The 12,824-nt window shown below is 38.5% G+C and overlaps 1 protein-coding gene across 1 annotated transcript in view; it reads right to left on the bottom strand.

Moving 5' to 3' along the window:
• Positions 1-1,382: 1,382 nt before the first annotated feature.
• The window catches only part of MORC3 (MORC family CW-type zinc finger 3), a 30,231-nt gene continuing 18,789 nt past the window's right edge, over positions 1,383-12,824 (bottom strand). The window contains exons 10-17 of the mRNA XM_074601810.1: positions 12,087-12,191; positions 11,854-11,976; positions 11,655-11,729; positions 10,765-10,807; positions 9,267-9,451; positions 7,861-8,692; positions 7,204-7,367; positions 1,383-3,951 (exon numbers count right to left, since the gene is read on the bottom strand). Coding sequence (XP_074457911.1) covers positions 3,798-3,951; positions 7,204-7,367; positions 7,861-8,692; positions 9,267-9,451; positions 10,765-10,807; positions 11,655-11,729; positions 11,854-11,976; positions 12,087-12,191 — 1,681 coding nt within the window. The 3' untranslated portion in view covers positions 1,383-3,797. The remainder of the gene's footprint in view (positions 3,952-7,203; positions 7,368-7,860; positions 8,693-9,266; positions 9,452-10,764; positions 10,808-11,654; positions 11,730-11,853; positions 11,977-12,086; positions 12,192-12,824) is intronic.

Below are 12,824 nucleotides of genomic sequence, written 5' to 3'. Positions count from 1 at the left end.
AAATGAAGATTAATCTGTATACAGTAAATCTTTTTTTTTTTTTTTTAAAGAAATAGGACTTCTAACTAGAGGGCAATGAGGATTTCCACGCAAGCAGGACTGGGCTTAGAAATCCGGGACAGTGGAAGTCCTCACGGTTGATTTGAAATTTCACTTGCACGGCAGTAAGCATGAAGCACACTGGTTGTCCCTAAACCAGGGTTCTTCACCTGGTGCGCGAGAGCCAGTCACCACACTCAGACAAGATATTTGGTTTTACTTCAGTTCTTCAGAATCAGGTGCCGGGCATTTGACAACAGCCAGCACAGCACATGTTTCCAACCGCCCGATACTTATAATGATAAAATATAGCTGATTGGTCAGTAACGATTCATTCACCACTCCTAACTATACATAGGCATCTAAGCTCACGTTTAAAACATTTAGGGAGGCTACCTGATTAGCATGCTCATTATTCACAAAGAGGTGTGTATTTTAGCATTATAATTACCCAAGGTTCGCTTGGGATACACTCTTGGCTCAACTTTGGTCCAGAAGTTATGGTTTTTTGCTCCCTTCCATCTAAGTCAGCAACTGCAGAAGAACACGTAAGACACAGTTTTGTTTCACATCCTAGTCAAGGTTAGGTACCTTCTGTCACATCTTAACCACGTCACAACTGAAACTTCTTGATAAACTTTTAACCTTGGGGTGTTTTTGTTGGTTTTTTTTTTTTTTTTTTTTTTTTAAACACACCCATGTACTAAAACCAGAAACTTCCTCAAAATTCAGTTAACGCATACCCTGGATTATAACAGCACTGCTTTTTCTATAGCCAGAACGTTTCCATACCAGGTTTCCACACCCTTTCCACAAGACCACTATGCACACTGCTGTCTCTTTATTCGTTGTCTGTACTGGATGATCAAGTACCAGTAACGGAAAAATGGTCTGCCTCAACTACAAAAATACCTGAAAGAACTCATTTCTCATGCCGGGGAACTGATCAACTAGCCTAAGGGTACGACTTCACAAGGAGAGCTCATCTGGTCTGATCCAAGGGCTTACCTTCACCCAAAGAGACAGCTGGTCCCACCTCCCTTGCTCTTAACCTTTGCCTTCCTGTCACTTCTCCCTCAGCACCAAAGGAAACAGCTCTCTAACAAGGCCTTGAAAAACAGTTTTGTCCCAACTCCTATTACAGTAACAGTCTTGTAATTAACTGGGTAACAGAATTTCCCCCTGCAAAACCGACCGTTTGAAGAAGCACAGCCAGCCAGCTGGTTTGGGCTCAGTTCGGATGCCGACCTGGTCTGAGGACATGCGTGGTGCGCCTGAGTCTTCTGCTCAAAACCAGACTGAGCCAGCTTTCTTGTAAGATCAAATAAGCCAGAAAAATTAGCCATTGTGCATAGTGTTTATTTATAAACAAAAACATTGCATTTGATCACGTACAAGTTTTGTTCCAGCAAACTCAGATTTATATATTTTTTATTTATTTTTTACAAAAAATACATTTTAACAAGTAAATAAAAACCATTTCCATTAGTCCACCTTTCTCCAAAGTGTAAATGTACAGGGTGAATTTGCCATTTTTAATATAGACATATGCTATATTTTGCCAGTTGTTTATAAGAAATTAAACTACAGAGTCTGATGAAACGTAATAAATAATGATTAAGAAATGGAAAACTACACACCAATAAATGGAAAATATAAACTTTTAAAAAGTCATACAAACAGTTATATTACAGCCACCTCTTCAAAAAAATCAAACATTCAATTTATCCATTATAAAGTACAACAGTACTGCATTACCCTTATTGGCATATCAGAATAGATAGCATCTTAAAATTGAAATACTGTCCATCGAAGGAAACTGACTGAACTACAACTAAAAGGAACATAATCTAATTAAATCAGGACAGTAGCAGTGCAAAAGCCAAAAATGTTGGCTTTATAAAAAAAGACAGTTCCTAAGAATAAACATATTGAATGCTATTTCATGATGTTTTTTTTTTTTATTTTTAAAAATTTTTAAAATTTTTTTAAAATCAAGAACCAATTCTCTTGATCACTTTTTGGCTGACAAATACCACCACAGAGTAAAAGGTGGATTTGCTATCTTTGCTGCCCCTCTTCTGATTCCTGATGACTTCAGAAGAAAAGTATGCAACTGCCTGAAAATACTGTCACCACTGTAACAGTGATTTCTCTTGGTACCATTGCTTCCTGTAAGTTTTTGCATGAGCATTAGAGCATGGAACTAGTGGCTTAAGAGTCACTATAAAACATTTACAAACAAAAAAAAAAAAAAAAAGAGGGGAGGGGGGGAAGAGGGAATCCCCTATTGTGCCTATAATAAAAGATGTCTAAACTTTAAGATTGCATAAACAAGTTATATTTGAACATTTTCAGCTTTAGCTCACTGTAGCAGTTAACACCACAGATAAGGAAAAATGCCCTCTTTTCAAAGTACTTCCTATTTTAACTAGTTAATCAAGGATTTAGTAGCCTATCTCATTCGTACTCAGCATGGTACGTTCTAATAGGGAGGTACGTTCCGGAGACAAATCTCAGCACCCTCACATCTCAGCCTGAAAGACACCAAGGCAGACTTTATGTTTAATACAGCAATGATTTGTTTTTTGAGATAATATATATAAACACTTGTAGATAGCACAGAACCTCTGTGTCAATCCTGTTCAGCACTGGGCTTCCCTGAAAAAAGGCCTTCGGGTCTTAGGAGGTGGCATTTTGATGCAGAGCAGAGGTTGCCCAGGAATCCTACCTAGCTTTGGATATGCCGCCCCACCTTGTTCTCTCCAGTGGTCCACCAGGATGCTTTCCATTCCACGAGCTGCCTTTAACTTGGAAAAAAGTAGGCAAGAGCTGTGTGTGAAATCTAGCCATTGAAGCCGCGTAATAGCACATACCCGTACTTGTGAACCAGCACTGCTGTGTTCAAATGGCAACTACAGGGTGGAACCGAAGATCCCTCTGACTGCGCTCAAATACAGACAGGTCCTTAGTTGTAGGAAACAACAATCAAGTAGCAAGGGCAGGACACAAACAGGCATGTGGTTTCCATCACTGAAAAGGCTGAAATATCCTAGCCATATCCCATGGAGTTGTTTATGCTGCAGAACTATGTACAGATAATGTTCTTTAGTGACATCGAAAAAATCCAAAAGGGAGTCAAAGATCATCAGTTTTCAGGATAAAACCCTTGAGGAATTTTTCATCTTTTGGTAGTCAAACACAAGTATTACCCATATGGCCAAAATTTTCATCTACTAGTTACATTTCTATCCCTTTTATTCAACATACAACATTGCTGACAGCAATGAAACAATACTGTAGTATACAACAGCACTGCTAAGATTTGTTCTGAGAAGGAAATCAAGGAATATTCTTTTTTGCATTTTTTAATAGATTCTACTACTAAGATTTTAGAAGAGGAAGTAATTGCAAGTATTAATGCTTATATAAGATTAGAAGTCAACGAAAAAGCTTCTGTAAAAAAGTATTAAGATTCCTAATAATAAAAATATTTGCAAATTTAATTACAAATATATTTTAAAAGCAAAATCCTTAATTAAGTACATCAGCATTGGTCAATATTAACAGCGTTCCTTTAAGAGGAAGCGAAGATAACACCCACTGCATCTGTGGGAACATCTAAACGCATATAGTATATACACTTATTGATCAAATTATGTCAAATATATAAAGTGAAGAAGCAGTATATACAATTTTGAACCTACATAAAGGTTATAACGGAAGATCAAGTAAGACTCTGCTAAAATCTCAAGATACTAAGTACTACTGATTTCATGCATTTGTTCTACAACTTGTCCTAAGATTTCATCTACTACATCAATATCGTAATTTACTTGCTGCAAGTCTAGATCAGGCATGATTGTAGCCAGAAGTTGTCCAACATTCACTCGAAGAGAGCGTAGTTTCAGGCTGTGAAGACATAATTAGATATCATTAGATGCAGATGAAGTTTTACGTTCAAATACACAGTACTTTATTTAACAAAGCTGGATTAATACTCTATACTGGAAAGGCTCTGTACATGATTTCCGTAAGTCAACAAAAAACTGATGCAGTTAAAGCTGCATCAAGATAATTTCAACATCTACCAGTTTTTCAAAGCTGAGCCTCTCAAGTTTTAATTTTGAAGGTGTATATTCCCTTAGTTTCAAATAAATACTAAGGGCTAAACTGAATTCTGCCTTTCCCAAAACAGATCAGAAATATTTTCAAGTTAGCAAACACGCACTGGCACATGCTTTATCCCACACCACCTTTTTATTTCTCAAAACAATATGAAACCCCAGGACTTTTATATGTTTAGAAGAACAAACTACTACCACTTTTGGAAAGAAAATAAGAGAAAAAGAACAGAGGAGAAGGCAGGAAAGAGTAGTTTGGATAAAGGCTTTAAAATACAAAGAGGAAATAAAGTATGAGTTATAGTACTGGGAAAATGCTATGCTTCCTCTTTTTGCTTTCTTTCCTGGATCCCCTTGCTCTGTCCTCTTCCTGATCAAATTGCTTCCAAATCACCCATCCCTTCTCTTAAGCGTTTATTTCTACCATCAGTTCCTTCATCATCTCCAGTAGCCAGTCTTCACAGTGCCATCATATTCCAATAGGACTTGTGGTGGAAGTTCCTTACAAGTCCTGAATATGTTTGCTAATTCTTCTAGGAAGCACAAGGCAGGTGCTATAAGAAGAAAATGAAACACTGGCAGATAAAGGGGAGATTTAACCACAGAAATAAAGTCAGATTAAAAGGGGTCTCTGGAAATCATCCAGTTCATTCTTCCCCCACCCCCCACTCAAAGTAGGGCTAACTCAGTTCAGGTCTCTTGGGACCTTCTTGTGTTTTTAAAGTCTCCAAAGATGGAGCTTCCACAATCTCCCTAGGTCCCTTTTTCAGGGTTTGACTACCCTTGCTGTGAACACTTTTTTCCTCTAATATTTAAACATAACTTCCCTTGTTGCAACTTGTGTCTATTGCCTCTGATCCTACCACTGCACTCATGAGAAGAGGCTGGCTTCATCTTTTCTACACCCTCTCATCAGGCAGCAGAAGAGAGCAATAGGATTTCGAGGTAACCCATTCTTTGTAAGGCTATTTCCCTCGCCTTCCCCTTCTATATCTGATGCTCCAGGCCCCTACCCATCTTGGTGGCTCCTTCAGTAGACTTGCTCCAATATGCCAGTGTCATTCATACACCAGGGAGCCCTAAACTGGACACAATACTCCATGTTTGGTGTCACAGTGCCCAATGGTAGGGAAGAATCACTTCCCTCAAACTGCAGGCTGAACTCTTGCCAATATAGCCCAGTAGGCACTGGGTTCTCCCACCACAAGAGCGCACTGCTGACTCACATTCAACTTTTAGTCCACCAGCATCACAGGCCATCTTCTTCCAAGCTCCTTTCTTATGAGTAGTCTCCAGCTTGTTCAACTGCATGGGTCATTTCCAACACAGGCGCAGAATTTTGCGGTTGCCTTTTGTTGAATTTCCAGGAGGTTTCTTTCAGCCCATTTTTCCAATTTGTCAAGGTCCCTCAACAGGAGCTCTACCCTCCACAGTATCAATGGTTCCCTCCAACTGATGTCATGGTGAATTTACAGAGTTAATTCTACTGCCTCATCTAGGCCATTAATGAAGGCATTACCCATTACTGGCCTCAATATTGATCCATAAGCCTGGCAGTCCAGCCAGTTTTACAACCCACCTCCCAGTCTACTTATCCAAACCATACCTCACAGACATCGCCATCATGATATCATGGCAGTCCATGTTGAAAGCTTTGTTAAAATGAAGGGCCACAGAACCAGTCATCTCATTGCAAAAGGCAATGAGGCCAAAAAGGCATGATTGGCCCTCAATAAATCCACACTGGTTGTTCCTAATCACCTTGACTATCATGGGGCTGCAGGTGGCTTCCAGGTAGATCAACTCCATGGTCTTCCTAGGGACTGAGGCTACTCTGACCAGCCTGTCAAATATGGGCATGTACTTAATTAAGTACATCAGAGTGGTCAAAATATGGGCATGACAACTGCCTTTTTCCAGGCATCGGGAACGTCAACTGTTGCAGCCTTTTGGAGACACCATTGTAAGGCCAACTCTCCATCAATTGGCCTGCTCCCTATGATGTGTCTCATCCGGTCCCATGGACTAGTGTATGTCAAATTTGCTTAAGCGGTCCCTTAATTCAGTCACCTTTTATTATAGGTAATGCTTCACTCCCTAAAGTTACCACTTGGCTCAGGGACATGAGCGGCCACAGGGCAGACCTTACCAGTAAAAACCAAGGTAAAGACGGCACTGTGTACCTCAGTAATTTGTGCCTCACGCACCTCATGTCCTTTGCTTCTAAGGATCTGCCGTACTGAGCAGCAGGCCCACGTTTTTCTTAGTTCTCTTGTTACTGCTACTGTGCTTACAGAAGACCTTCTGGTGGCCCTTCTCAGGCCTTGCCAGTTTTAACTCCAGCTGAGCTCTGGCTTTCAATTCCATCCTACATGCCCAGTCAGTGTGCCTACATACCTGCTGGACTGCTCATCCTGCTTCCATCTGGTATGTGTACTACTTTTCTGTGTTTGCTATTTCTATTAACGGAGAGCTGCAAGCTCTCTATTTCTAAGTTTAAATGCTTGTTTAGTTCAAAGATACACTCTGAACACAATCTAGTTCCATAGGACTGGTCTGAAGCAAGAAGCTCTTACAGGAAAGGTAAGTTTCAAAACCAAACCCAAACTCTTTTCAGTAGAGCACTACTGATCCAGGAAAGAAAAATAGAATATAAAAAGTGAAGTTCATCTACACAGCATAAGTGTAGATGATCTAATGATCACCCTCTTTCCTGCCTCCTTTCTCTCTCCTTGTTCTGCAAGTCGTGTCTAGAAGTTATATAACATTTTTGATCTTTTAAGAAGTGTCAGTATGGCATTCCATTGTGCAATGGCCAACCCTGCTCACACAAATACCTAAATCATAAAAAACATTAAATAAAATCACTTGATAAAAAAATGTTACTGAGTTAGGAGTCACAAGAGGCAGTAGAAAAGAATTCCAAACATCACATTTTATTATATTATTATCAGACATGACCTTCATCAAGATGTTTCGGATACAATCAGCCAGCCAAAATGTTTCTTGAAATATAGTCTAGAAAGAAGAAAATTGATACCTTTCTCCATCAGAAAAATTTACAGAGTCTTCTACATTACTGGTGGTAGAATCATTTGCATGTGCTACTGCTTGTGGAATTGAAGCTTTTAACTGTGCGATTTCTGCTTTGAGTTCTTCACATTGACAGGCAATTTGATTTTTTTCCACTTCTAGTAGTTCAATCTGGTAAGCAAATAAAAATAATTTTATATAACAAATTAAATTAAAATAATTTCATATACCAAGAAAAATCGTGGTGGATCAAAATAGAGACACATACAAATTTAAATCATTTACCTTTGTTAAGTTGACTGATTTTAATTAACTTTTCAGTAAGACTTTAAGACATGACAACCCAGACAGACTGCTTTAAAATAGCCAGCTGTCAGCTGAAGCACTGTATGTGTGCTCCCTCTAAGCCTGCTCCGTCTCTCTTGTGTTGCAGTCAAAGTCACTCAGAGCCTTGCAGTCTCTCTCAACTTTGCTTATTTCTATCTATGGAAGCAAAAGATCAGAGACTCCTAGGCTAATTTAGTATTTCTTCCCCCTTTTAGGGTGGCTTGATTAGTTAGTGGACCGAGCTATACAACACATTGTGTACTAGAACTGCTATGAAACACGCATTAAAAAAATTAATTTTTAAATTTGAAGGATATCACTGTTTTAACAAACATACCTCACTTTTATATCTGTCTCTCTCAATGCTGCACTTGTCCAGTTGCCTGAAAACATCATCCAGTTGCACTGCAATTTCATCCACCTCGCTCTTATTTTCACCATCAGCACACTTGCTGCATTCAGTTTTTAAGTTCTGCAGGGTACTGCATTGTTCCTTTAGCTTTGCTATTTCTTCTAAGGCCTGTTCATAGAGAATGGTCACTTCTGCCGAACGTCCTTCATGAACATTTTCTTCTTCAAATGAAGAAGTTGTCTCAGTTGACTGATGGCACATTTCTTTTTTTACATATTTATTATTCATTTCTAAAATCTTCTGTTCCAGTGTTTCTACTTGTTTGGTTAATACTTCACATTTGCTTTGGTACATTTCTTTTTCTTTGTTTAATAATTGCAGCTGATTTTTCAGTTCATTTTCAAGATCTACAGACGTCTCAGAAACATCATTAACACTGTACTGTTTAGTTTCCATCTCTGCCCTGGGAATTTGAATATCGGTGTCGTCTTCCACCTCTTCCTTTTTAACAATCAGTTTTGGAAGCTCTGTCTGTGTTGCTGAGGTCAGCTGTTCACTTTTTGATTCTGAAGTAACCGAACTGCAAGGTTCTCTGACATCACAGTTTTCTTTGTGCTTCTCCTCTTGATCCAAATTAATACATTCAGTTTTTATTACAGGAACATCAGAATCTGCTGAAGGCTTTGGAGTACTGCTCTCCTCTAAAATAATGACGTCTTCATCATCATCATCATCATGGTTGTTGAATGTTTTGTCATTTAATCGAGGTGTCTTTAAAGACACAGGTGTCGTGCAACTAGGTGTCTTCCGTTTAAGACTGAGAAGCAAAGTATTAAAAAACATATTGTCTTGCTCAAATACTGCAAAATCATTTGTTTCAAACTATGTTTAGTGTTTCTATAAGCACTATTAAAAACTACCACTCTATAAGTAGAAAGGGACGTGTCCCCGCATAGTATTTTAAGATGTGTAGACAGAGTAAATACCTTTCCTGTAAAAACAAGTGGCTAACATTCACACGCTAAATTATTACCTTAACACGTTATTTTGAAACGGACTCAGGGTTTGCAGGAACAGCCCCCGCACACCTGTTTGTTAACCAACAGAGGTTAAGGAAAACATACTGTGGGGTGTGGCTAACACAACACAGTCTTTTCCTAAAGAGACAAACAACCAAGCAGTTTTCCTTGCCAGCGCACAGTATTTTTTGCTGCATTCACTTGTGTACTTCACAAGGTTTATAGGTACCTTCAATCAGCCTACTGCTTCCTATACTCCCAAAAGTGACACATAAATTTTGGCAGCTAACACCTGAAGATGGGACTGCACCCAACACCTTCATTATTAATCTTAGAAATAAACAGGAATCTACCGTGTACAGGTTCACTAACCTGTTATCAGAATCAGAATGAGGTGAGGATACTGGTCTATGTAAAATAAGTAAAGATCTTTTCACAGAAGCATTTGATGTTTCTGGTAAAAGTGATCTTGGAACTTCCTTTCCACTCACAGCTGAGAATGTTTTGAAGTCTTTACTTGAAGAAACAGGTGTTTTTAAAAACATTTCATTATTGATCTAGAAGATAATATTAGTTAACGAAAAAGAAACAAACATTAGTAGATTTTTCAGATAGGTTTGAGCAGTTCTGCTAACTGTCAATCTGTCAACACCTAAAATTCTGACTGGCATTTCTTATGTACACTACAAGGATCTCCTTGAACCCGGACTCAGTATTTTGCAATAAGAAAGGCTAACTAGACTCCACATTGCAAATCCCAATTTTCTTAACTTAATAATCGCACCGCACGTCACCCCAAACTCTACTGAAGTATTTCCTTCATGTAGGTTTAAGATATAAAACAGATTAGAAAGCAGCAAGTTCTATACCATAATTACAGACTTCTGGCAGATTTCTCAGAGGACTTTGAATGCTGTACACCAGCTGCACAACCCTCTCGACATGCAGATTTATTGCTGCCAGAAAGCAGCTTTCTGATCTTACAAGTCTTTCTCTAGATACAGATATTTTAAAGTACCATGTAGTATCTCAGGCAAGAGCTTTTCCCAAGCTTCTGTCTGAAGTCTGACCATCATACACAAAGTACAGGGACAGCCATCTCTGCTAAAGCTGCTCATAATTAATTCAGTTTGTCTAAAAATGAACAATACTTTACTTTTAGAAATTACTTTTGTACTCAGGTAAAAGTAATGTCAGAAAAATTAATACAATGAAGTACATAGGTTAAAACAGCACATGCAAAATCTCTTCTCCAGAAACGCAGAGATCTTAGGTTAGCACTTTACTTTTAAAGCAACTTAAGCTAAAGGACACTTCGGAAATTTGATTTTGAGTTACAATCTACACATTCTCATCATTCAACCACGTTGACTTGCATCTGCATTTAATCTGAATTTGAGTACCTCCTTGCAAAAGTACAGCTACTACCAGTCTGTCCATCCCCATCTGCCTACCCCAGTTTTATGGGTATCCCTGCTTTCATATCCTCATCACATCTCTCTACAACAAATCCATTTTCAATAGTTAGATGTCATGCCATAAAACCAGGTATGAGTGAGTCACGTCTTTACTCGTACTATTTTGTGAGAGGGCTTTGTCCCTCTCAAGCTCTCTCTTAAGTACTACATAGAAAGCAATGGTGTATTTTCCATCGGACAGCAAAGACAGGGGATTTTTGGTTTACTAATAGCGAGCATAACATGCACAGCCATCAAAACAAAACAGGATGTTGAACCAGAGAGTTGGCCACTAGCTAAAGCAAACTCTAACTCAAAGCCTGGTCTATTCAATCAAACTGTGTAGTATTGTTGACAGCAAGAACAACTCTGCTCCCAAAGTCAGTTTCCTATCGACTTCAAGAGTTACCTACTTGGTGGCTGTACTCTAGTCGCTTCTTCAGTTTTTCCCTGTCTCTGCACAACAGCAAGGAAAAAAAATAAAGAGCTTAGATTCAAAATGTTAATTCATTACAAAACCAAACCAACCTCAAAATCTAAAAGCAAACACAATACTTCTTATTTCAGCTAGATACAATAAAGTTCTAATGAACATATTCTGATTTATTGAATGAAAGTTTTATGCATGAACTTAGAAGCTAGTATAGCTAAAGTTAGCTTAACTAACAAGTTCTCTCTCAGATTAAGATATATTTTAAAAAAACTGAAAAACACCCCAAAGCTCCCACTTCTAGAATACTAGCCAGCAAAAGTTAAAATTACCCAAGTCGGTTTTTTTCCCCATACATGTTAGCTAAGAATCCTCTTATTCTTAAATAAGTGTATGGAGGCATTCAGCTGCTTCAATACGGACCCTGAAAATATTTACCCAGACAAGGTCTCCTAACAGCCCTAGTAGCTTGCTTCTCTAACATTCCAAACTATCCTCTTATCACTTACTATATGTAACAATGCCCCTCTCTGAGAGCTGTACTTGAACACCAAATTGCTGCATTACTCTCCTTAATAGTGATTAAATGAAAGAGGCCCCTTTTGTTATGACTTCCCCAATTTTGATTTAGGAGGGCAAACAAGTCAAAGAGAGAAATCTGAATTTAATGCCAACATGCTAATAACAGAGAAAAGAACAGCGCTATTCATCTATTCACTGCTATGATCAAGACTTGATTTCAGGGAACTGTTTTCTGGCTGGATATATTCCCAGAACAGTTGCAATTATATCACAGGTGAGAGAAAAGAGCATTTATTTTTCATATCCCTTTTCTGTTGTTGAGATGCTTGTAAGAAAGTCTCTAGTACTCACTTTTTCTTGTAAGTTTTTTCATATGTAGGATGTATTAAGTCATCATCTTCTGGTTCTTCTGGCACATTACAATTCCTGAGTTGAGGAGGAAAAAAAAAAAAAAGAAAGCAACAGGAATAGCTCAACATCCATGCTTATAACAGATGGTAAAATAAGAACTAAAAGCCATATTCAGATATTCATCGAAATCTAATTTTACCGGAATTGTGGGTCAGGGTTCAGTGAGCAGTACCACTTTTCTGGCAAGTGCTCTATTCCATCTGGTAGCTTCCGCCACTTCAAACATGCATCACATTGTACCCATGTCTGATCAGGCTGTTTTCTGTAATGGCGAAAATACCAATAATTTCACATGAAAAGTTCATTTTCATGACTGAGTGCAAAACAGTAATAGTAGTATGTAAAATTCTTCTAAATAGAAGTGATACTCACTGTATCTCCTCAACTGGCAAAGCTAATGGACATTCTTCGTTTTTCTTCGTTTTCATTTCATTCCAGTAATCATTAAGCTTTTCTCCTAATGCTGCTATTGTAAGTCTAAAAAGATACGTTTTTAGAAGACCACCTTAAATAATCAAATCCCATCACAGAAAGAACATTTGTAAACCACAACGAAAGAATAAGCTTATGAACCACTCTATTTCTGTTTGCACAATAGTAAGCTTTTTGCTTTTAGAAAACCCTAGAAATTACGAATCGTGTGAAGTCATGCTTATCAGCAAATAAGTTACTGGAAATATGCGCTGGAGCACAGACAACGACTGAAATCAAGAGTGCTCAATTCAGAAGCACTGTGAATGTATAGTGCAAACCCTGAAGCTACCTCACCAGTTCAGCCTCAATCACAGAAGAAACAAGTACAAAACCACCTCTGTCAATGCAGTACCTAGCTGTGTATTTGGCTGATGTTTCTGTACATCCATTAACTGCAGGTTCATGACTACTCTAAGTTGACGTACAATACATGAAGATTGCAAACATTTGATCACTTTAATATAGTATAACACCTACACACTGCTAAAAGGAGCAGGCCAGTCCTACCCTGTCTTAATTTTTAGCTGGATTAGCTTCCTGATCAGGGCTCATTATGCAGCTCAATGACTACGAGAGCTGGCAGACACAGGAGGGAGTGGTGCGGAAGAACAACAAGCCCCACAGGTGAGGCAGAGG

This window comes from Larus michahellis, chromosome 1 (genome assembly GCF_964199755.1).
Source record: "Larus michahellis chromosome 1, bLarMic1.1, whole genome shotgun sequence".
NCBI lineage: Eukaryota > Metazoa > Chordata > Aves > Charadriiformes > Laridae > Larus > Larus michahellis.
Note: the sequence above shows the minus strand (reverse complement) of the source record. Positions and strands in the feature narration are given on the sequence as shown.